Genomic DNA, 25217 nt, shown 5'->3' on the forward strand with positions numbered 1-25217 from the left:
AAGACTCCCTGGAGACAACCCAGACATCACAGACCGTATTCAGAGAGTCAACCAATGTTGCACACCGTGTTTCTTCCATTACTTCAGCAAAGATGGGCCTTGGACACACTGCTCCATAAAGCTGCATGGGTTTGAGCCCATCTGCAAGCCAGGGGAGGGCTCCCACACCCTGACAGCAGCAGGGGGAAGGAACAGAGGAGTCTCCCAGGGGTTCTGCAGGCTTCTTAGAACAAAGCCAGGCTGTGCTGCCTGGGCAACCTGAGTACATCACTGCCAAATATTGCACTGGATTTCTCGTATCTCTGCTTCACACCACCCATCGTTCTTGCATAGCCCCTCTGAAACAGCAGTGGCTGTCCCACTGACTGCACGCATTGGACACACAGGCACACCAGGCCAGGAGATGCCAACCCAATAAATATTAGTGCTAGCAACTGCTCTCTGATCCACAAGCACAGCAAGCACCATCACCTCGGCTCTATTTTCTCCAGTCCTTTCCCTGAAATGAAAAGCTTGGAGGTTTTTCACCACTTGTGCAAAAGGTCAAATCTCTCAGTCGTTCAGGAAAGCTCTGCCCTGGCAGGGAGCACAGGCTGTGGCCACCACAGCTTGGCGCACAGCTGTCCTTCCCAAGCCCTGCCCACCTCTGCCTTTGCAGCTTTAGAAGGCTTTAGAAACACCCGGTTGCAAAGCCACTGTTGGCAGCTTCTTAGTGTGCTTTCTTTTTTCCACATCTTCTATCACGACCCAGGTGCTGCATCTTGCACATCGGCGTTTTCTCCTTTTCTTCATTGGATGACACCTGCAAATGTGTTGATGGGCAGCAGCAGAGACTTGGGCATGTATTTCACAAGTCCCACATCCTCTGCTTCGTGCGGGCTGAATTTCATTGTCCTTGACTTTTGCAGGCAGTAGCTGGGCTCTAGGCAAGGAGACACTTCCAGGCTGCAGGAGGAACAAGAACGTGATTACTACTCGTGCAAAGCTGCCCTTGAGGGCCAGAGTCTGATCTCAGACTAAATCCCAACTCTTTGCTCTGATTGCAGAGCAGGGGCTGCCACACAGAGCCGTGCAATTGCTTTTATGCTTTCAGAGTGGATTTGGCTGGGAGCTGATGTGTACCAGCATTTAAACACTAAAGCAGTGGCGTCAGCCTTGCTTGCTTCAGTTCTCAGAAATGCCCACTTTACCTGTGCTCCACATGAACCACAAACTCTGTCTATTCCCTTCCAGCACTTCATATGTCACTATCACCACTGCAGCCACATTAATACCTGACTTTTCACAGGACTGATTCTTCTGCCCCGACCTTCATGTGCTTGAGATATCCCAGGAACCTTTAGACCTAAGATTTTGGACGTACTTGTCCTTCTACTGCCTAATGACAGCACCTTACTTAAAACAGAAGAACCCATTTTTTTCACACCATCACCCCAAGATGCAAATCTAGGAGAGCACAACCCACCTCCTGTCCCTGCAGACACCCAAGGTCAGGCTGCATGGGACTCTGAGCACCTGATTGACTTGAGGGAAGTTGGACCAGATGGCCTTTAAGGGTCCCTTCTGACTCAGGCACTTCTCTGATTCCACAGTTCTTTGACTCTGCCCTGCTCCCAGGAAAGCACCCTCACCTGATCACACTCCTGTAGGTCCTTCTGCTGTCCTTGTCCAGACACAGTGTGAAGGGCCTCTGCTCCGTGCTCCTGATTTTGATGTTGCACGTCTTCAACTTGTTTGCCACAGTCTGGGTTGGGAGAAAAAGTGACAACATTCCCACTCAGTTTAAACTTTAGAAGTGATGCAAATTGGCTGCTCTAAAGATGGAAGGGTCTCTCTTTCCATGATCGCAGCCTAAGGTTGCAAGGGCAGACTTTGTCAATTGGCCAAGTTTGCACAGGCTGGAAGGTTTGGGACGTCTGATGTGGGGCATGGCCTTCTCTCCTGGTGGACTTCGGTGGGCAGCATGGGCTGCAGTACCTTGGTGTTTCCAAAAGCCAGAATAACCAAAAGAGTACTGGCTATCTGAAAACACCAGCAGAGAGACTGAAGGCTCCATGGCAACACAAAATGACCAAGGCACGATAATGCTTATGGACACCCAAACTGTGGAGATATATCCCTGCAGGTCAGAACATCCCCTGCCTGGCCTCTCATGTGAAACCAAAGGAGCCCTAGAGAAAATCCTTCTCTCTGAGGTGCTTCAGATTCACTGAAGTTCCTGTTTCCTGTTTATGCTTTGTTAAAGCATTGCTATAACAGCCCCTACTCTGGTGGGCCATACATGGATTGACACAAGTGGTCTGGAGAGAACTGCAGCTGGAGGTGTGGAGCTAATGGGGTCGATCCCAAACCTACAAATCCTCTTCCACACACACCCAAGCAGAGCCCTGATAACTAAAGGACTAAGCTTTATTTCTCTTAAGCCTTATTCACTCTGCCCCTTGAATCACACAATCACCAGTACTTCAGAGTGTCCTGAGACTGTGTGTGATGCAGTGTTGAGCAGCAGGGACAGCATTTGGGGTTGGACTTGAGAAAATAGACTTTTCCAGGGAACACCCAGCCATGGAAACTCCCAGAGCCTTCCCTTTCCATGGAGAGTTCCCCTTCACTGTGGTTTTAAGGGCTTTCCATTCACTGTCCAACCCTCCCAGGGTCAGGATCACCCACAGCCACGTACTGAGAAGGATCGTCCTGACAAGTTGTTGATCCTAACGACTTCAGTGATGTCCACATTTAGACACGCCAGATCTGCAACGGAAGCAGTATGTTAGACTCGGGCAGCCCAGGCACAAATGGCACTGAGTACTATGGTCAGATCCACACTATGGAGCACCAGGAATCTCAGCAAAGCTTGCTCCCAAGCAGAGAAACCTACCTTCAGCCGCATTGGCAGGAATGGCCTTCATGGAGAGACCTGTGGAGCGCAGGGACAGTGACACCTCCTTTGCCCTGTCACTCACCACGACCTGTAGGGAAGGAAGGCTCTGTTCATTCAGCCAAGCCATGGGGTGGCTCTGGGGAGCTTTGGGGCAGTTTTTCACAAGTCCAGGGATAGCTGGCAGTCTATCAGAACCTCTCTGTCCTCTCATGGAGTGCAACTCCAGGGAAAGAAGGAGAGCAGATCACTGCTTTTGGAAGGTTCACACTATGCCTGTGGACATGGGCACGTTGGGTGCCCAGAGCCCCACTCACCTTCCTGTATGTTACAGTCAGATCTACTCCAGGGCCATCCAGGGTTGTCTTCTTCTTGTTTGGGTTTACCTCTGCAAGGGAAGGACCAAGAAGGATGGAGGTGTCACTCATCCCACCCACCTCAAGGCAGAGGACAGCAGTCAAGGGACAAGCCACTCTAGGCACACTGGAGGCTCTGTGCCACCAAAAAAAGGTTTGGTGAGACGGACTCGCCGTAGGGTCTGTGCTCAGCCCCAATGGCAAGCATCCACTGGATCAGACACTGGGTACAGATCAGCCCTCGGGCATCACCTGTCTGAGACCAGGACCCAGCGACACCCTCTTGCCTATCATCACATGCCAAGGAGGGAGACAGAGGAATTCAGGGCGGCTCCTGGTCCTGGGTGTGAGGGCTGTGCTCACTGCAGAGCCGTGGCTGGTGTAGCCCCAGCTGTGGGGTTTCACGGGGAGCAAACGCACCTCTGGAGGGGATGCTGTCCTGCAGCTGGGCACACAGCTCTGTGAGGAACACGTCCTCAGCTGGCTCCTGAGCTGAGCTGCTGAAGAAAACCTGAAAGAGAGGGAAAACTTTGAGAACAGTCATCTGTACCATCACAGAGGGACTGCGGCGGCAAAAGGCTCTCTGAGCGCCCCAGTGGGACATCGTCAAAGGAAATCTGTCACCTCACTGTGGGGGACAGATGGGATGGGGAGAGCTGATTTTGCTTTGCGAAGCACAGGAGCACGGCACGCCTCGCAGTGCACAGCCATGGGCCCTCGCCACTGGGTGTCACTGCGTGCTCACAGACGGCTGCTCCCTGCAGATGCCCGGTGCTGGGGGAGCAGCTTCCAGCTGCCTTTACTCAAGGCTGGTCATTTCTCCCTGATACACCTGAATCAGCCGCTCACATCAGATCTATGCAGTGCTCTGAGCAAAATATGAAGATAAGCTCCTGGAGAGCTTGCCCTCCACCCAGCTCTTGTGGGGCTCAGTCCTCATTTCTAAGAAAGCACTCTGCAGCCAAAGAGGAACAGTGTGATCTTAACCAAAACAGCAAAGCAGGCTCTGTGCTTCCACATCGTGCTCTGTATGACAGCAGGGCAGTCCGAGTGCTTCTATATGAAAACCACATCTGGAGGCAGTTCCTCTTCCCCCATTTGAGTCACCACTCTTTCACTCGCTCCTAACTTCTGTCTTGGAGGAGGAACGAGTCCAAGAAAAATTCAGAGGGAAAACAAAATCCTCAGCAACTCACATTGCAGATCAGGTGCTTGCAAGCTACACGTTATAAATTCAAGTCTTGGTGATGCTCCACCAATAATTAACAAAGCTCTTCCATCTCTTTGCAAGCCATGTGCCTGTTTGCTCATGCAATGGCTGCTCCTTTGCTGCAATAGATCACCACGTTGGCTGCGGGCAGCTTCAAGGGAGATATGTGCACTGATACCACTCTGAGTTTTGAAGGGGGAAACTGCCAGAGGTGCAGATGGAGGGCTGATACTTCAAGACCGAATACAGAAGTGGCAGTATCAAATACCAGGTCTCACCCTGCTACCATTTCAGAGAAAAGCTGGCAGGAAACAAAAAAAATAGCATTTCAGGAAACCCTGCAAATCCTCTGCAAGGTTTTGTTGAAGCCACTCAGTGAACCCCTGCTTGAAGGGGTGGCCTAAAGCAGCAGGAGGTGCCAGAGTTGCTGAGCAAACCTGTGCCCAGCAGAGCAGGGAGGAAGGGGTAATGTCTGCATTTGCTTTGCTGACTTTCAAGATCCCAAAATAGCCTTCCCAGGATCACTGACCTATCCGTACCCAGAACCTTACCCCTAACCGCTGATCTGGGAGTCTGGTGAGGAGGGGGAGGGCTGGGGAACAGGAACCAGCTCAGAGCTGCCCAAATCCAGCTGACCCCAGGAGCTTTGCAGAGCACTGCCAGCAACAGGGAGCAAGCAGTGGCAGTGCCACGGGGCAGCACAGCATCCACAGAACCCACCTTCACTGCGTACACCTGGAAGCAGACGGGCTGGGCGCCCATACGGACGTAGTAGGCAATCACATCAGTGATGAAGAGATCGGTCACCAGATGCTTGCTTGGAGAGGAAGGCTGAGGAGGAAATCGCAACGAGGATCAGCCTCAGTCGCTGCCTTCCTACAGGGAGCTCAGCTGCTCTGCCATGACCGGCCGAAACCAATGGGAGAGCTGCAGGTTTGCCCCCACCTCCCCACATTTCTTGCAGGCTGTCAGTGCTGGCTCAAACTGCCAGGAAATGAGAGCTGGGGTATTACAGCAAATGCCTCGTTTACATTTGTGTTCTTGAAATATGCCATTTCCTGTCCCTTGGCCAAAAAAAAAACCAAACCACCATCGTAGAAAATGGGTCTCGTGGGCTCAATACCAACCCTGGCTGCCTGCAGGGTGTGAGCCGCCATGTGGGGCACAGAAGGGCTTTGCAGGCACAAGCTCACCCCTGCGGGTTTTTGGGCAAGGGATCAGTGCTGGGGGTGGGGATGGTTCCTCATACCATGGTGGCCAGCTTGGGGATCATGTGGCACAGCGTGTTGATGTTGCTCTCATACCAGGGATCGGCTCTGCCCAGGTAGGCGGCCACCTCGCAGAGCTCCTCGGGGCTGGTGGCAGAGGGGTTCTGGTGGAGAAACACAGCTCAGGGCACGGCCACGGCTCACACCTCATAGGAGGCAGAGGGAGGCACTCATGGGGGTCAGTCCCTGGGATCCCCCTGTCCCTCTTCCTCCAGCAGTGACCAGACTCACCGCAGCTGCCAGTGTGCCCGGCTGCCCAGTCACTGGCACGTAGTAGAACTGCAGGTTTAGCCTTGGGGTCAGGAAGACACGTCGTGTTTCTCGCTTCCTTGAAAGGGAAGAAAATAAATATAGCCATGCCTGAAAGGTGAAGGGGCAGGAAAACAGTGCCAGGAGATGACAGCGGCTCTGCAACAGAAGCAAACACCCTCCCCGCTCGCCTCCCGTACCCAATGCAACACAGCAGCAAAGCAATGCCCCTAGATTCCCAAATCCAGATTCCCAAAATCGATGGGATGTCCCATAGGTGGGCTCATTAGGTTCCTTCCCCTGTGCACTGGAAAAATTCTTGCCTGGTTTGATTGTTATTTTTTTAAATCTGTCTTATGCACAGAATGGAAAAATTCCACATGTGCACCATTTGGGCCACGCAGCTGGGGAAGATGGCAGTTGTTCAACGTAAGCGTGGTGAAGCACTGACACAGATTGTCCAGAGAAGATGTGGATGTCCCTCGAGGTGTTCAACAGTGAGTTGGATGGGGTTTTTGGCAATGTGGTCTAGTGAAAGATTTCCTTGCCTACAGCACGAGGGTGAGACTGGATGGTGTTTGAGGGCCCCTTCCAACCCAAACCATTCCAGCATTCATTCCAAGATTCGGGTGCAGAACATCCAGCTCCAATCCTGTCCCAGGTAATCCTGGATCCCAACCCATCCCCAACCACAACGGCTGCTGCGACAAAGAAAAGCCCCCACTCCACCTCCCTCCCCCTGGCAGCTGCTCACCGCAGGGAGTGGTAGGCTTGGGCCAGGCGCCCCAGGACGCGGTCGTCCCCCAGCAGCACAATGCGGGCAGTGTGCAGCCTCAACAAGGGGGCCATGGGCTCAGCGGGGATCCCCACTCTCCTCTGCACTTTGGCTGCAGGTTTCACCCCGGGGCCGTTGCAGCCGGTCTGCAGGAAGGCCACGCTCTCCAGCGGCGAGGGTTTTTTTTTAATGCCACCTTTCCTATGGAGCCGGGATTGCTCTGTGTCAGCACTGCACGGGGCTAAGGGCTCCTCGGAAGTCGGTGGCAGATCCCTCTCGATGCCGCTGTCAGTGGAGAGCACGGAGAAGCGGGTCTTCTCACAGCACTCGCAGTCTGAAATGATGTCCTGGATCTCAAAGTTGTCCAGGTCCTGGCTCAGGTGATCGGGCTCGCAGCTCTGCGACAGCGGGCGGATGAACAGCACCAGCTCCTTCCCTGCAGGCAGGAGGAGCTCAGGGAGGGAGATGCAGCCAGACTCAGGCCGAGCCTTCGTCCTGCCCCTGCTGCCAACCAGAGGGCCACCAACAGCTCCAGATTGCCCTTCCAGACCCATTTCCCAGCTCAGCACCACTCTTATCGGGTGCTTTGTGTTCACCTCACAGGTGTGCCCTGCTTGTCTTTCCCTCCCCGTCCATCCCTGGTGCCTCACTCACAGAGCTGATCATCTTCTGTCCAGAGGTGGAAGCTGATGTTGGGGTTGGGCAGTGGGGTGCCCTGCAGCCCTTCCAGGGGAGCATCACCTGCGGGAACAAGGGTGCACATAGCACGTGGAGCAGGCAGTGCACAAAACCCACTGGTGCCCTACTTCAGCAGTTAGAACAGTCCTGAGCCCTGGGGGTTCTCCCACCCCATCACTTCTGACCAAATCCAAGGCTGTAATCACAGTCCCCTGCCCTCACAAACTGCACAAATGAAGGTCTGTACACAACCTGGGAAAGGGAGAGGTGACATGGGGCAACTGAGGTGCAGGCAAGTAAAGGACCTTGCTTAGCTGCAGACAGCAGAGAGCTTGCAGAACAAATAACATTCATGGATGGGCTGCGGGAGGGTAATGGTGAGGATGGGCAGCATGGCGGGGGCTCACCTGGTGGTGAGGAGCTGAGGATGGCACTGTAGATGCTCTGCAGCCTCTCCATGTGCTGCCCACGGTCTGCAGCCACTTTGCTCCCCGTGCACTCGACGGCCATCACCACCTCCTGGAACCAGTGCTCGACCTCGCTGCTGGGCATGCCCTGCCACAGAGGTGCTGTCAGTGCCCCCAGGTGTAAGAGCAGATGCTCCATGGGCAGAGCGTTATACGACGGCAAATGGGCCCTGTGCAAATGGGCTCACGGATGAGCCTGTATTGCAGTCCCACTGCCCAGTGGGACTTTTAGGAAAGCATACTGGGGCCAGATGAGTGCTGCTGGTTACCTGCAGCCGCATCCTCAAGGCGCTGAGGTCACAGCCCTCGCCCAGGGCTGCCTGCATAGTGTGGGTAATCACACAGCACATACACGCCTGTGGGCTCTGGGAGACACGAGCTGCCTCCGTGTCGCTGAGCAGAGCCTTGCAGATGGCTTCAGAGAGCAGCTCCGGGTCAGCGAAGATGAAAATCCTGCGTAGGTGTAGTTGTTGGGGACATCAACATGTAATCAACAAATTGCATCCCCCCAGCCCACACCCTGCCATGGAGTTCGCCTCCAAGTTGTCTGTGCACCCAACATCAATTCAGGGTGCAGGAAAGGGACAGCTTCACTAGAAAATTCAAAGGATGTGGAAGAAATAAGAGTGATGATACATTTGAAGAGGTGCTACTCACTTTTCCTGGTAGGGGTAGGGGTCGCTTTTAAGACTTTGTTCGGAAATCACCATCCTTTGGTAGAGCATCCCTAACAAAAGTGAGAAAATCAGTGCATAAGGGCTGGAGCATAAGGCAAAACAACCTGGTATCATGGGAAGGGCTCCAAGTGGGTCAGCACTGATGGGAGAGGGGAGATAAGGTCCAGGAGTTGGCCCCGGGTTAAATATAACCACAGACAAAGATAGGCCATGCTACAGAAAAAGAAAACTCCTTCTATTCATGGATAATTTCCTGTATTTCCCTTCCTTTGTTTAGAAGATTATGAGCTCAGAGGAGAGCTTGGTGCAGGAGGAAAGGCTGACTGCTGTCCACGGCCATGGGGCCACGTCAGGGATGGCGCTGAGTGTGGGGATGTGAAGAGCACCATCCCAAGTGTGGAGGGATGTGCTTCACCCCACCTGGCCCTGGGGTGGGAAAGACATAAGTGTCCCATCCAGCTGCTAATACCCACCCAAAACCAGGAAAGGGGAACTCTTCCATCCAAACATATCCTGAAGACCGAAGGCTGGGCCAGCCTCACGCAGCAACCCCAGGCATAGCTTTAGGCAAAGGCCAGCTCCGTATGCAAACCCCCCAAACTCAGGGGCAGAGCAAGGGAGCATCATACCTGGTGCCATCCTTTCCATCTTCAGCCTGGCAGCATAGTCCAAACCAATGGTGCAGAAAGGCCTGGGCAGGGTGAGCAGCTTTGTGCAGAAATCATACACTCTGCTGCAGAGCTCGTCGGAGATGCAGGGAGCCTGGGGTGAGAAAAGGGCAGCTAATGAGATGCTGCAGGCAGTGATCCCACATGGACTCTCTCCATGACAGACCCTGGGAGGGAGGGCAGGATTGGGCACCAGGATGGTGATGGTGCCTCCATCAGTACCCACCAAAGGCTGCGGGATGCATTTTGACCAGCTTTGGAAAGGTGCTTGGACAAATGGACTTCATTAGCAGTGTGACTTCCTGCACCATCAGCACCAAGAAAAGGGGGAAGGACCCAAGTGGGATGACCTTCCCTCCCAAACGTGTCATTATTTCAGACATCACATTGGGAAATGTGTGTCCATCTGTGGCAGGGCAGGGCTTGGCTGGGCTATTTCAGTACAGGAATAGGTGGTCCCTCCCCTGCCTTCTGATTTCCCAGGATCTTGCCCCAGGGAGGTTACCTTGATCAAGGCGTACATCAGCGTGTGCAGCAGGGGGATGATGTAATGCCTGTAGTCACCTCGCTCTGCCTGCGGGACCAAAAGATGCAGTCAGTGCTGGGGCAGCCGCCACAGACCTGCATGGGTGCAGGGTGATGCTCATGGGGTTGGGGGGAGCTCTGGGGGCTCTCTGTGGGCCACTGGAGTGGGCAGGGTGTCCCTGGGGATGAGGACAGGTCCTGCCTGGTGGGCTGCCCTTGTTGGCTACAGATCATGAGGGGTGAGTGGTGAACTACCAAGGGCACAGTATCTGCAGTGGGAGATGGCAAAAAGTTTCTATCTGAGCTCACTGGGGAGTGCTTTGTTATTACCTGTTATTGCCTTCCCCCCTTTCCCCCCACCAAAAAAAAAAAAAACAAAAAAAACCCCCAAACACCCAAAAACTCAAATAGAAACACAAAACCTCTGGGAACCCTCTGGGAAGGGCCCATGTTGTGTTTGGTGGGTGTGGGAGCAGAGTGGTAAGGGAGGTGGGATGCTCCCCTGTTCCAGACTGTGGAAAGGCAGCTGGGAGCTCCCACATATCTCCAGCAACAGGAACAGCCCCAGATACACCTGATTTCCACCCCAAAACCTCACGGATCCTCACTGCCAGAGGGAAGGGGCAACGTGTTATATAGGTGTACCCAAATGGAAATGGGGCTGCTGCAGTGTGAAGGTGCTGCACGCTGCTGATGCTCCCCCACTCTCGTGTAGCTCAGCAGAGCAGATAAGAATACACAGCAGGGCTGGCAGAGCCTTGCCGTGGTGGTGATGATGCTCAGGGTCTCCCCCCAGCACCTCTTTTCAGAGATGATGTGCTGCTGCTGGATCCCAGCTAAATGGAACCGATGGCAGCAAAGCTTTAGAAATGATCGATAAAATGAGCAAGGTTGAATTGCTGAAGCCAGCTAATCCCTGGGCAGAGCCATGGAGAAACTCAAGCATGAAATTGCTGAGTTATTATCGGTGGTTGGTGCTGAGTGCTCAGGGCTGCTGCAGTGTCAGGGGACTGAAAAAGCATAATGCTGATTTCCAGGGAGAGATTCAGGGAGACAAAGGGAATTACAGACCAGGAGGACTGACAGCCCTCTGAGAATAAGAGCAGCAGAGGAATAATAGCTCTAATGGGGGGAACGAAGGGGTGGCTGACCTCAGCCCCAAAGGGGGACAGAGGGAGGTGACAGCAGAGGGGTCTCTGCTAATGAGGGCACTGGATGAAACGAGGCACGCTCACAAAGGTGACACCGTGCCCAACCACATCACCCCTGCTGCAGGTGCTGAGGGTGCTGAAGGTTCACACGAGTTCAGAAAATGAGGAGATGCACTGAAACACAAAATCCATCCGTGGGTTTCTGCACAATGCGCCCAGGTCAGGACACAGGGCAAGGTGTGACACCATGCGGAGGAAATGAGTGGCAAGGAGAGAAACTTCTCCAGTACCTGCAACCACAGGGCGGCGTGGGGGTGGTTGGAAAGCCTCTTTGTTTTGCTGCCTGTGGGCTGCAAACATCATCTGCCCCTGGCTATGAGGCTCCAGTTCATACAGTCTCCTTCACTGGGGCATGTCCTGCTTGGGATGGATGAAGCCTCACGGAGATGAGACCCCCCCCACCTGCAGGGCACTGTGAGGCACTCACCCTCTCCAGCTCTTTCACCAGGATCCGGACCAGGATGGGGCTGTTACTGGGATTCTGGTCAATTTTTTTGTGCAGGGTCCATCGTAGCATCCCTGAGAGGTGAGAAGTGGGGGAGGTGAGGCTGCCCTGCAGAGCAGTGAACTGATGGATGGGGAGATCTGGGCACTGCAACCACCACCCACGGGGATCTCTCCTACAGCTCAGTGCTGCTTCTCCACCCTCTGCTTCACCCAGTGACCCTCAGCAAGGGATGGGGCATGCTAACTGGGCCTAAATAACAGTAAAATCAACACTCAGGCTGAGCATTATTCCCCACCACAGCAATGGAGGGATTGCAGCTGACTCCCCAGCAAAGAGCTGAGCAATGTGTGGCAAAGCAGCAGGCCCACAGGGACGGTTGGTAAATTCCATGTGGATGGGGCTGCCCCTGGGCTCACCTCGGTCACTCTGGCAGGCAGGGTGGTGGCCATCCAGCTCGCGCAGCAGCGTGCGAACACGGCGCAGGATGTCCGACTCCACCTCTGTGGGGACATGAACATGAACATAACAGCCTGAGCACCCAGGGATGGGAGCAGGGAAACCTTGGGATGGGTACTGAAGGCATCAAATGTGGCTGAGCATCAGTGGCAGCCAGTCAGAGCCATAGGGCAACCATACCCCGCAGGCATGCTGAGAGCGAAGCTGGGACGTGGTAGAGCAGAGAGGGTCTGCTCTGAGTGAGCTCTGAAGAGCCTCTCTCATTGGAAAAAAACAATCACATACTAAATACAGAAGCTAAAGGACCAAAAGCAATGCTTGGCACAATGAATGAGCAGAAGCACTTCTGCAGTTGGGCACTGTGGAAATTCAGCCTCATCCCCATCCACCATAGAATCACAGAATGGTTGGAGTTGGAAGGGATCCCTAAAGGCCACCTGGTCCCACCCCCTGCACTGAGCAGGGACACCCGCAGCTCCATCAGTGCTCACAGCCCATCCCCTGACCTTGGCTGTCTGCAGGGTTGGGGCACCACATCCTCTCTGGGCAACCTGTGCCATTGCCTCACTGCCCGTAGTGTGAACACTAAGGGTGTTTTCCTTATATCTAATCTAAATCTCTCTAAGTCCGAAACCATTTCCCCTTGTCCTACCACACAGTCCCTGCTCCAGAGTCTGTTCTTTCTTACGCCCCCCCCCCCCCCCCCCCATGGCATGGGAGCATCCCAGTGACAAGGGCTCTCTTTCAGGCTCCTCCAACCCACAGCTGCCCACCCGGGGCCCCGAGCCCCCCCAGGCAGATACGGAGCTCTGACTGCCACCCGCTCCCCATTCACGTCAGCAGTGAGCCGCATCCTTCCCGTGGCCAAAAATAAATGTGAAAACCTCAGAGCTGATTTGGGGTATGACTTGTTCCTGTGGTGAGGACTGCTGCTCACGAGGGAGCTCGTGTGTCAGCACTGGCACGACGCAGCTGTTGAAGCCATGTGAGGGATCAGATGGGATCCCATTCCCTAACTCTAACCCTGACCCTAACCCTAACTCTGCCCTTCCTTCCCAGTTTTGCTCCCAATTTTGCCCATCCCCTCCACACCCTCTTTAGCCACAGCTCCATCTTCCCGAGCATCAGGGATGGCTCAGGGCAGTGGTGCATTCCTCTCTGCCTACAGGAAATGAGAGCCTGAGTGATGCTATGGAAGCACTTTGCTCAAGGACCACAAGTTCCACACCTCCTTGCAAGGCTCTGCAAAGGGATAAAGCTGACAAAGCTGGGGCTGGGTGGTGGAACAGAGCCTTGGGCTTCCCAAGGAGCAATGACCAGGAGAGGGGAGCCAGGAGCCATAGGAAGGGACAGAAGGAAACTTCCCATTCTTTTTTATTTGTGTATATTTGTAATGATGACGGGAAGCTTTTCCTGAAGCTGATATAAACACTGTGTCCTCTCTTTCTAAATCAAAGTGCCTGCAGCCATGGTACACTGCCATTTCTTCACAGGGAGCAAAGCATGAGACCACTGCTCCAACACAAACAAGGGGCACTTTGATCTATAAATGCTCACAGCCTACCAGCAACAGCAGGAGTGGCTTACACACAAGATCAAATATTTCAGCATCAATATCCTGTCGATAAAATGTCAGATTGTGCCAGAATGCGTAACTGATCCGCTCTCCACCCACCTGCACTCTCCATGGCTGGGCTGGGGCTGCAGCAGAGCATGGGCACGGCTGCAAGGCTGCTGAGTGCACGGCTGCTGCTCACTGCGCACGGGCATGGCCTCGGGTCCGGGGTCTCACCTGCAAAAAGCACAGGGTGCTGTCAGCTGTACCTGCAAAGGCAGGGCAGGGAAACGGAGCCCAGGGCAGAGGGCACTTGGCACTTAGCCCTGAGGTGCCAGATTGGTGTTTGTTGGGGAAAGGCTCAGCTTGGAGCTGAATCCAGAGGAGCTCTTGGTACCCACAGCAAGGAGGATCAGCATCACCATGCGGGTCATCACTGAGAGCCTTCTCCTCCCCAGGAGTTAAGGAGAAATGTTTGGGTTTAAGCCAAATTGAATCCAAAATGCAAAGTCCAAGAAGACAAGGAACATATGAAAAAGACAAGTGGAACTGCCATAAGGCCCCTGTCCAGCACCTCTGACAAACAAAACCCAGTAGAGCTCAGTAGCAAGCCATGCTCCAAAGCCTAATGTTGGATGGCATAGAATCATAGAATCACCATGGTTGAAAAGGGCCTCCAGGGTCATCCAGACCAACCATCCACCTATCACCCACTAAATCATGTCCCTCAGTACAACATCTCAGGCACCCCTTTCCATCAAGCATTGCTCTCTCCAACAAAAGAGGAAAAATAAAGCAGGGAGGAAGAAAGGGAGGTTCCCCTGTGACACAGCACCCAGTCCCCACCCATGGGACCCTCAGTCCTCCAAATCCCTCCAGGCACCATCAGGCCATCAGCCCATGCTCTTCCTCACATCCTTGCTCTATTTAGGATTTGTTCTCCACAGAGATCCTAAATCTGTAATCACCAAACACAGAGCATCCTGCTGGGCAGCTCCTGGCTGCATCGATGCCCACCATGGGGCTCCCACTCCTCCTTGCGACGAGTGCCACGCATCATGATAGAGGTCGGCACCGTGGCTCTCAGCACATTATTTCCTGCAGGAAAAAGGCCCCCAGAGGGGCCAGGTGCGTGCAGTGCTCCTCAGTGCCCGCTGAAGTGAAACGCGTGTCGGCTGTGAGCGGCGGCGTGGCTTCCCACATCCGCGTCCCACCTGCCCGCGCGTGGGAGGGGACCCAATGTGCAGTGCTCATTTTCCAGATTTAGAATTGGACCTGGGTTGAGGTGAGCGGTTCCGGACCCACGGAAATGTGCTTCTCATTCTCCTGCTCACTGCTCTGCTGTTGTCCTTGCTGCCTGCACAGCCTGGAGGTGGGACAAGCAGCCCTGCGTGCTCCAAGGATGCAGCTCCCCAGGAAAATTCTACCAAAAATGCCCCCAAACTGATCCCCAGCGTCCATCAGAACAAGCAGAAGTTATGTGAAAAGAGGCACTGGAAGACATAGAGAGAGGGTGTGGGGTCAGCTTGCTCCCCACCAGCACCAGCAGCTGGTCCCTGCTCATCCTGGCCATAACCAGCACAAGGACCTGCTGGGCAGAGACCACTCCTTTTTCACAGGGGACATTTTCTTCCTGCTGTGCTTCCCAGGAGTACCAAGAGGCAAAGAGGGAAGGGACTGAAGATGGGAAGAGAAGGGTGGCACCAGGCCCCTGCATCACGCCCGCTCCACCAGCCCAGACCAAACCCAAACCTGTCAAGGAGGGCTTTGAAGAAGCAGGAACACATGCTGCAACCAGGACTCAATTCCCCTTCTGTGTAGAGCCCTCACAGACAGCACAGGCAGGAGCCCAGGCTTTTTTTTTTTTTTCTTTTTTTTGGAACAGCAGCAGGGAGATAACCCAATTTGCCCGCACAAAGCCAACACAACTGATGGAGAAAGATGAAGACACCAACCTCCACAGACCCAGCACACTTGGTCTGCTTCAGATGAGGTTTACAGCTGCAACAGCCACGTCCTTTGTCCCTTACCCATGCAGATTCAGGCTGCTCCCAGGCAGCTTTTGAGTGGCATCAATGAAGCCAGGCTGATCTGTGTTAGATGACCACGGTACCATGGTTCACAACCCCAGGAAGGAGGCTGCCAACCCATGTTGGGCTTGGCATCTGAGTAGGAGGGAAACCTTGGCCACCACCAGAAGCCTGCAGGGCCACAGGAAACATCTCAAGCACCAGTGCCGCACTCAGAGCCATTGATTTGGGTGAAAATGCATTTTAGCAGATATGTGCAACTGCAGACATGGAGACGCCAATGCTGGTGTCAGGGCAGTGGCTGATGCTGCACCACAGCACCCATTAATGGGGACCCCAGTGCCGTGCCAGGCTGGGACAGGATCTGCCCCAAACACCCATGCCACGTCCCCCTGCCTTCCTCAGACACAGCAGCCACAAATGGAGACCCCCACCTGGCACACAGCCTGTGAGAGAACGCCATGGGCTTTCCTGGTACCTTGCCCTGCAGTCCGGTGTCACCGACCCCATCTCACCCCAAACCCACACCTCCCCACTGTACAGGGGGACCCACAAGGAAGACCCGCAAGGAAGACCCCGTCCCCTATCTTGCTCCAGGCCTCACTCACCTCCCGCTGTATCCTCCCAGCTCCCGGCATCACCGCGGGGCGCAGGATGGGCTCATGGTGAGGAGGAGGAGGGTGCGATGGGCCAGGAGCCAGCAGGCAGCAGCGGTGCCGAGCTCTGCTCTATGTGCACGTGTGAGAGCTTGCAGCTCAGCGGCCACAAGCCTGGGCCAGAAAAGGAAGGGCTGTTGGGCCCCAGGCCTTGGGGAGACGGCTGAGCTGAGGGGAAATGCGACAGCGCGGTGCAAACACTGGCCCTGCAGAAGTGCTCAGTTCCCCGAGTCACACCACTCCTCCTTCTGCCCCCTCCTCCCCACGCATCTCTTCCCTTCTCTGCAGCAGCCATGAGACACATCTCATCCCGTAACTGGTTATTTTGCTGTCTGCCAGCTCAGCAAGACCAGCGGCTTCTCCGCACTCATCCCACTTCTCTGCAGAGCTGCCGAGCCCCGCTTCCTCCCTGCAGTTCTTAAAATACCCGTGGCATCAGCTGGATTTTAGTTCGTTTGCAGGGAGAAAAATCAGCAGAAAGGGTGAGAAGGAAAGTCGCATCCCTCCCTTCAGTTTCCAAGAGCTACGAGGCTTTTAGAGATGAAACCTGCACGACTCCAAAGCCACCTCTCCCAGGAGCTGAGGCAGAGATGGGAGCCATCTGGCTGCATTAAGAGAAATGAGGAACTTTGCAGTGAAAGCACGGTTTGCCCCAGAAACAGGCTGATATGATCACGGCTGAAGAGGCTTTGCAGCCTCATCTTCCTCTTCCAAACCTGCAGGGTATCAGCAGCAGTGTGAGCAGAGCACCAGCAGCCCACCCTACACGCTTCTCAGACAGTCCTGTAGGTCACCAGGAGGCTTTGCTGACAGGCTGGGGGGCCCTGGGGGTATTGATTCCCCCCTTAGCTCCCATCTATGACTCTTCTAAGCTCTGGGGTGAGGTTGGAAGTGCTATGGCAGAAGGATGGAGACATGCCCACCCACATGAGCCATTCCAGCCCCACTGAACTCAGTGGGGTGACTCAGCTGTCCCCAGCAGCGCTTGACTTGGGGATGCATGGGCACCCTGAAAAACCTGCTGCTCTTTTTCAAGGGCCACCAGGAGCTGGCAGAAACTTCGGAACACGCTTGAGGGGAGCTGAGATGGCACCCATAGGAGGAGCAAAGCAGAAGTGCCCAGCACCACGGCGGAGAGCCCAGAGCCAGAGGGAAGACCTGGGAAGCTCAGTCACTCCATCAGACCTGCTGAGCACAGCCATCCCCTCTGGCAGCTCTGCCATGGACACAGGTGACAGAGCAGGGCAGGTGCAGCCCATGCTGCACACACTTTTGCTCTCCCTGCGTTATATTTAGTCCTGCTCCAAAGGCAGTCTCTCCACGCCTCCTGCAGCCCTGTATTTGGTTACACGGCTCTGCCTGAGGCTTCCTACAGCTCTTTATCAGCTCGGTGACAGATGCTTGCCAGGAAAAACCCATGTACTGCACAGGAATGGGGCAGCACTGCACAGCGCTCTCAGGCGATGGCAAATAATGGTGTGTGTTTGACCCATTGGATAAACACAGCACTCGAAACAGCAAAAACACACAGCAGGTTTGGTAAAGTTTGAGAACAGATTTCAAGAATGCCCCAAAAATCGTCCCTCAAACCAGGGTTATAAACACAGGCTCCCATGTCCCACTAGTTTTGTATTTTTGTTCCACTTTTTTTTTTTTTTTAATGTTTTAGGAAAAATATTAAAGACTGAAATGTTTTGTTACCTGCATATCAACGATACTGCAGGGTTCTCAATGATATCAACGACATGAGAGCTGCTCCAAAAGTAACGCCTCCTGTTTTGTGATGTTGGCCCACAGTGTCAGAGGCAGATGTTGGTGGGATGGCAGTAGAGCCTGAACCTTCTCACCAATATCCTGTTACATTTAGTTGCTGTGTGACAGAGGGCAGCAGAGGGGCACTCACAAAGACACCTGACATGGAAGTGCAGGTGAAGCAAAGGGGGAGAACTGAGTTCATCCATGTGCAAAGGACAGACAGGAGGAGGCATTAATTTTAGAGAAACCTATGATATAATTCCTCTTCACTCAATGCATGCCAGACAAGGTAGGGAAAGCTACCATCATCCAGCTTCTGCCCATGCCACCACCACCTCACCCCCACAGCAACCAAAGCAGGGAAGGGCTGGCAAGGACTGTGGGCAGCACTGAGTGAGCTGCTCTGCAATGGAGCATCCCAAGGGAGATGGGGTGTGTGCTGGGCTGGGGGGACATGGAGCACATGTCCTCATTGGGAACCAACAGATGTCCCCAGTGCAGAGCAAAGAAGAACTGGCCACCCCCTCACTGCCCCCATGGCTGCCTCCAGGCAGCTTAGTTAGGAAAGCAGCACAGTGATGCTGTGTCAGATGTTACCCACAGCCCTGAGTCCTTCCAGCACTGAGAGCCAAGGAGGGTTGTCCCTGCAGGAGCTGAGGGCTGTGACCCCAACCCGACCCAGCTGCCTGGTATCCCATGCTGGTACTGCCCAGACAGACCCCAAAATCCCCAAATCCCCAAATGCTGCACTGGGAGCCAGGGTCACAATGCAATGCTACAGCAAGATCCACCAGCACAGCACACCAGAACCTTCTCTTTAGCAGTGCAGAGCTGCCAGCACTGGGCTGCTCTCTTTGCACCAGATCCCCACCTCCAGCCCTGCCGCACAGCCTGGGTGGCACAGTGGGACCAAAGCAGCCCCTGCGCAGGGCAGCAGCAGCTCCAGATTCCACCAGGGACCCAAGCCACAGACAGCGATGCACGCAGAGCTCAGGCTCATCTCCCCTTAGATCAGCCCCTGAGCACAAGAGTCACAATTAAAATGAAAACTATGCCAAACTCACATAAAAATCACCTGAAGACCTTGTGTGAGAGCCTCACTCCTGTCCCCATTCCGATCGGTGGGGGGGACACCCCCAGGATAAGCAGCAGAGCCACGCGCAGTCCCTTCTGGCCCCATCTGCAGCCTCAGCTCGTGGCAGGTTGGTGGCTTCAGGCAGCCCTGTAGGAAAGCAGCTGCTCTCCCCAAAACTCTCCCTGCCAAGGAAACGCGTCCCCAGCTCAGGCTGTGCTTCCCAGCAGCACTTTGCTGGGCTGCTCCAGCACGGCACGTCCCTGCCAGCAGACCCACAGCACAGGGCGGGCAGGAAGGACCTGGCTCAGCAACCGAACCCCCTCAGAGCCCACATCCATCTGTTCATCAGCACCAAACGGCCCCGATCCCATCCCTAAGGCTGCCCTGGAAATGGAGCTCTTCCTGGACACCAACGGCTCGTTGGAGATTTCCTCACCAACGTCACATTGCATTTTTTCTAAGGGAAGAAACGAGTTTTCCGGACACATCGGCTTTTTCAATTTAGAGTCTCTCTTTCCATTCCCGGAGTGAGCTTTGGATAAACAATCGGAGGGAAAAAAGCTCTGCCAGGATTGCTCACACAGAGTGCTCAGGGGAAATGGTGCGCAGTGCAGCCCCGCAAACCACAGGCAGTGCGTGGAGAAAGCAGCCTCGTGTTGGCTGCACATCCCTTATCCCTTGCTAAGAAATGGGGGCTCAAGTGGGAACTCGGGGCATGTTCACCTCTCACAGTGTGCAGCAAACTCCCCCCAGGCAGCACCGGCAGGGTCTGAAGAACTGCAGTGGGGCCCCACGTGCAGCACCCAGCGCAGCACAGCTCTCCCGGCAGCTCCTGCCCAAACCGTGGTTGATGGACGGCGCTGCCTTCAAGGCATGTCGCACCTCAGAATAGAACAACGTGACTCAGCCAACTCGGCAGCTGCCTTCTGCACAGCCATTGGCACCGGCAAGGCTCACAAAAGCAAGAAAGCAACGGGGAGGAAAGTACTCAGGGAAACAAACCCCAGGAGACCTCACGTCTGGGTAGGGGGACACAGCCGTGCCAAGGGGCTCCTTGGATCAGCTCCTTCATAAGGACTTGGAGGTGAGGAGCTGTATTTCTTGAACAAATCTGAGCTTCTTGCTCTGGGCACATTGGGCTGCAGGGGAGGAGCTCTGCCACCGCATCCCAACCATGAGCTCACTCAGCAATGACTGATACTGCTGCTGCTGCTGCACCCACCCCACGTCCCAGAGAGCAATGGGAGCTCAGAGCACCCTAGAGCTGGGGCACGAGTGTTGCCTTGAAGTGGGGCAGCATCAGACACGAGGAGCACATTGCAGGACTCTGTGTGGGAAACCACTCCAACAGAAATGTTGAAATTGGAGCTTCCCCAGCAGTGAGATGGACAGGCTGGTGTCTGGTGGTGGGCCGGGTGCTTCCCTGCAGCTCTTACGTGCAAAAGTAAAATAAAATAAAATAAAATAAAATAAAATAAAATAAAATAAAATAACAAGAAAAAAAAGATAAATATATACGTATATATATAGCAAAAAATATAGTGATTTTGTGTAATGCAACAGCATGAACAGAGCTTCCCATAAAGCCATGGAAAACGACAGTTTGATGCCCTATGCCACCATGGGCAGCACAACAGCAGTGACCCCTATTTGCTCCCACTGCGAGCTCAGCTGTGAGGGCTGAATGCTGTCCTTGGATTTGGATCTTCCATAGAGGAACTGCTGGAGAAAGCCGGGAGAGCCACGCACCCACTGTGCAACGCAAGGACCGAGTATACACACACACACAAAAGGAATTGTAATGCGCAGAGGTGATCCATCAGCCCTGGAAGCCCAGAGGAGATTGTTTCCTTGCTCAGACTTGGCAAAGAGGCAGAGGGGGAGGCGGTGCTGTGCAGATGAAGGAAGGGCTGCACCGTGTCCCACGAGCAGCGCACCCGGCGGCTCTTGTTGAAACGCAAACCCCCAGCGCTCCACTTTTCAGTTTCCTTTCCGGATGGGGCTGCTGTCTGCTCCGTGCTGTCACCACAGCCATCGCAATTTACTGCCATGACCCAAGGGGCGGCTGCAGGTTGATGAGGGAGCACGCAATCGCTTGGGCGGGCAGGCTGGGTGCGAGCCCAACAGCAGCAGCAGTGGAGAAATGGGTGCCCAGCAGCACCGGGCACCAGGGGGGCCATCCCCACGTCCCTCTGCCCCAGCACCTCCAGTGCCCTCTCCCCTCGCTCCCCCCGGTAAAAAAAACCGCACCGACTCCGTTCAGCCCTTCCCAAGGATCTTACACGCGGGGATGCACCGCGTATTCCCGCAATTCCACCCTCTGTGCGCGATGCCCATCGCGGCCCATACCTGCGTGCCCCGCGGGCTCATCCGGCGCAGAGCGGCGAGACCCGGAGCTGCCACTGAGGTCCGCAGTGCCGGCGATGCGGCCGCACGCAGCGGGGCGAGGGCAGCTGTTTTCGAGACAACTTCCTCTTTCAAGCTGAAGCCCCGAATGGAAAGCTGCCGTGCCGCGCTCAGCCGCCGCTCTCCGCCCCGTCCCTGCCCCGCAGAGCCGCTCCGGCACCGCACCGCACCGCCCGGGCTGCCCCGCGCCGGGAGCAGCCGGTGTTGCTACGAGAGACAAGGAGGAGTCTGTCCGAGCTCCAGAGCGAAGTTTTGTGCGATGCCAGCGCTGGCATCCCGCCGTGCGCATCTGCTCCGTGCATCTACAACGCGCGTCTGCTCTCCGCCGCCGTGGGACGGTGCCCCCCGCAGCCCCCCGCTGCCAGCTGTGGGGACACCCGACCCCCCTACTCCCTCAGGGATGGGGGTCACGGGAAATTCGTCACCGCGCTGACACGGGCCTGGTGCAGAGCTTTGCTGCTGCTCAGCGGTGTCACGTTGTCCCCCACCCGTGAATCGGCGGCGGGGCTGAGCCGAGATGCGGCCGCGCTGGGGGAGGCTGCAGGTGAGGCTACACGGAGCTGAGCCTTTGTACAGCTGCATTAGCACGGCTGGGGCCGGCTCAGCACCCAGCAGCAGAACGCTTCAGGCTCCAAGCAGCTTTGGGGCACACTGCTGACACAGGGCATGGGGATGGCAGCCAGCGCTGTATCCCATCCCACCTTCTTTTTTGCAAGCAAAAAAAAAACACCTGGGCCCCAGTTGTAAAAATAACCCACTTCCTTCCTGCCCCGAAGAGAAAGGCCGGAGGCGGCTGCTCAGCTGCCTGCTGCTGCTCACAGCCCCCTGCCACGCTGGTGCCAAAGGGGGGCTCAGCTCTGCACGCCCCACACACACAGAGCAATAATACCCACATTTCTCCTCAACTGGGTTCGTTCACGCTCCCATTCATGAAGGACCTGGCCGTGGTGTGGATGCGTGGACAGGGCAGCAGAGACACATGCACGTGGGGTTACTGTTTGCAGTAGGTTTTTCCCCACCAGCGTCACAATTCACTTCTCCAGCGTGCCGTGGCTCAGGTTTGGGCAGAGCCATTTGACAGCTTACATCCACACATCCTGCTGCCATGCTGCATCCATCCTGCAGCAGGCACCTGGTGTGCAGGAACTGCTGCAGGCAGAGGCTGTTTCTCACACAGCTGCCAAAGCCGCAGAGGGGATGAGCCCCTCGGTGCCACCACCTCTGGGGTTCTGATCCCAATTTCACTTCACTCAAGGATTTTTCTGGAAACCTTCCATGCCTGTGAGCTTTGTCCCTGGTTTCATATGGGGCCAGCAGCAGGATTTCATATGGGGTCATATTTGCTCATGGCAACCCGAGTAATGGAGAGGAAGCAGTTGGTTCCCTGTGTTTTCCATAACAATCTCTGTCCAAGCAACACAACAAAGCACTCACCTGAAGCACCACTTCAGGAGGGGTTTTCCAACTCAGAAATGCTCTGCCCAGCCTGGGGCTTTCCTGCTGAGGAGTGGCACACTGCTCTGTATGCTTTGAAAACACACCAGCAAAGGTGAGTATGGACTTGTACACCCAATGGCCCACAGCACAGTGCTGGGACCAGCTCCCTCCCAGCCGTTGCTCTTCAGTGCTCACCACTGCACCATCACCCTGCTCCCACCTCCAAAGCACAAAGCTCTTCTTCAGTCAAAGAGGAGCTCTGGAGAACCTCTCTTCCTGCTCTGGTTTCTGTTCACAGATAACTTCATTCTTCCATGCTTTAATTTTCTGCCATTGCGTGGCTGCCGTCACAGCAGACCCAGCAAGCTGGCCGAGTTTCTGAGGGAAGGAGAGGTATTTGCAGGAAGAAAAGGATGCAGTCTGAGTGCTGCTCCTGCCAAACCACCCAGCCTGCAGGCAAGGCTCTGCTGGCCCACATCTGAACCACCATGGCTAAAGCCAAAGGATGGTTTTCCTCCCATTTGCAAGTGAACAAGTCACAGACTGAGCAATATTTTATGTCACATCTCAACCCGGTCAGGCTCTGGTTTATTCTATCTTTAACAGAGAGGATGGAGATACAGGGGGAGAAAGAGAACCCAAGGGAACAGCTGGTTTTGTGGCCTTAGTTTGCCTTTTTGGTTTGTCCAAACCAAGCTACCTTCAAGACTTTGTGAAAAGCCCACAACAAGAAGCAAGATAATAAGGCATGGGCTTTGCAAGTCTGAGCAGCATCAGCGTGTCTTGCAAGGGTGGATAAAGGCTTGTGCTAAAGTACATGTGCTAACAGCAGGAGGGATGACTGCTCACCTCTAGGATAATACGGGCTAGAAAATCATAGCAAACAGCTTGAGCAGACAGCTGATAAGAAACTGCTGCACCTGGAATCACACCAACAGGCAGCGATGGAGCAGCCAAGGCAGCATCCAAGGAGGTGGATGTGGGTGCTGCAGCCACTGTGTGCTGCTGGCACCAAGATCAGCTGCTGGACACCACCTCCAGATCTGGCTTTTTGTGCAGACCTGAAGTGCTGCATGCACGTAAGCCAAGGGCTTGCATTTCTGCTCCCAGAAACAATGTGGGTGCCAGGGCAGCAGGGCTGCTCCCACAGTGGATTTTCAGGCTGCACGAGCTCCGGTTTCCATCCCATGGGGTGGGGCAGAGCAGGGGCAGGTTGTTGCTTAACCCCACGCTTGCTTACGTGGGCAGGGATGGGCCCAGAACCCATCCAGCACGAGTACACAGCTGGGCATGGCAAGCATCCCTGCTCTGTGCACAGCCACAGCAGCTCAGAGCCAGGCTGCATCCCAGCATCCCCACATCCTCATCACCCCTCAGCCCCACGTGTTGGCCCCCACTGCACTGCAGTCTATGGATAAATAAGGACACTACCTTTAAATTGTGATTTTCCTACCCAGTCACTTTCCTCCTCTGCTCAGCCTCACCTATGTAAACAATTCAGGTGTCATCTGCTCCATCACCCACCTCATTCATGAAAACATGGGAAGCACCACAGTTATACAGCAGCCTTTCTTCCCCTCCCTAAACAACATGGGTATAATGTGCTTTGCTCCCAGGAGATGCCTCATTTCCCCATTGTTTGCAGGTCCTTGCAATGGGTTGGTTTGCACCCTCCTGGCAGTGGGATCAAAGTGAAGGCACTGCCGTTCCCTTACCCACCATAAGTGCTGCTCCATCCCTCGTCCTTTTTAAAGCCAGGGGTGAAGAACTGGGGAAGGAAGGAAGATGGGTTTCTCCCACAGAGGAGGAATAAAGCCCCCACAATATGGGGAACTCTGAAATTGCCCAGCAACCACCCAGAGCAGCGAGTACCTGAGGAGCATGGGGTGAGCACAGCCCTGGAAGGACATTGGGTGTATGTTGGAGTGAAACCCCCATTCAGAGCTGCACGTGTGTGCAGGGCCCGGCTGCGGGGGTTGCTTTTGTTTTTCATGTGTCTGCTGGAATAGAAACTTGACACAAAGAGCATGCAGCTACCTGCTGGGTTCAGCCATGTGTTGACAAGCAGACTGTGTCCGTGTTGCACTGCTGTGCTCAGCGATACACTTGGGCACGTCTGTTTGAGTAACAGAGGCTGGTGCTGCACACAGACCCACCCACTCTTTTACCCTAAAACACGGGGAGCTGTTCCCAAACCCGCAGCAGGGAGCTCAGTGCAACCCTTCTGCCCACATCAGCACTTATAACATAGCAAGCACATCTGTGTGCAGATGTGTCTTGGAGGCACACGGGCTTCAGCCATGATATAGCACAGATGGCTCTAAGAGGGGCAGAAGTTGGCTCCAAAGTGAAGATTGGCACGTATTTCCTCCTGTGATGGCTGTGAAGTTAAGCAGAGGAAGAATCCCTGCTGTATGCAGACTGCTTGTGCCAGGCC

At 54.8% G+C, this 25217-nt stretch overlaps 1 protein-coding gene across 5 annotated transcripts; it reads right to left on the reverse strand.

The window, feature by feature from the left end:
• Positions 1–52: 52 nt before the first annotated feature.
• Positions 53–21577, reverse strand: PIK3R6 (phosphoinositide-3-kinase regulatory subunit 6). 5 transcript variants are annotated; one of them, XM_052688017.1, is made up of 20 exons: positions 21287–21575; positions 13542–13658; positions 11827–11910; positions 11390–11481; positions 9732–9800; positions 9188–9320; positions 8539–8608; positions 8151–8334; positions 7822–7969; positions 7391–7477; positions 6716–7172; positions 5944–6040; positions 5694–5816; positions 5165–5275; positions 3655–3745; positions 3196–3266; positions 2879–2969; positions 2681–2751; positions 1632–1744; positions 53–945 (listed from the first exon to the last, which is right to left on the reverse strand). In XM_052688017.1, exons 2-20 carry the CDS (start codon positions 13579–13581, stop codon positions 789–791), a joined length of 2289 nt encoding a protein of 762 aa, XP_052543977.1. In that variant the 5' UTR covers positions 13582–13658; positions 21287–21575; the 3' UTR covers positions 53–788. The 5 variants fall into 5 exon arrangements, with proteins under 5 accessions (XP_052543977.1, XP_052543981.1, XP_052543979.1 ...); XM_052688021.1 differs by lacking the exon at positions 21287–21575 and adding an exon at positions 18938–19449; XM_052688019.1 differs by lacking the exon at positions 21287–21575 and adding an exon at positions 18927–19449.
• Between the last annotated feature and the right edge of the window lie 3640 nt (positions 21578–25217).

This window comes from Tympanuchus pallidicinctus, unplaced genomic scaffold, assembly GCF_026119805.1.
Source record: "Tympanuchus pallidicinctus isolate F22 unplaced genomic scaffold, pur_lepc_1.0 scaffold23, whole genome shotgun sequence".
NCBI lineage: Eukaryota > Metazoa > Chordata > Aves > Galliformes > Phasianidae > Tympanuchus > Tympanuchus pallidicinctus.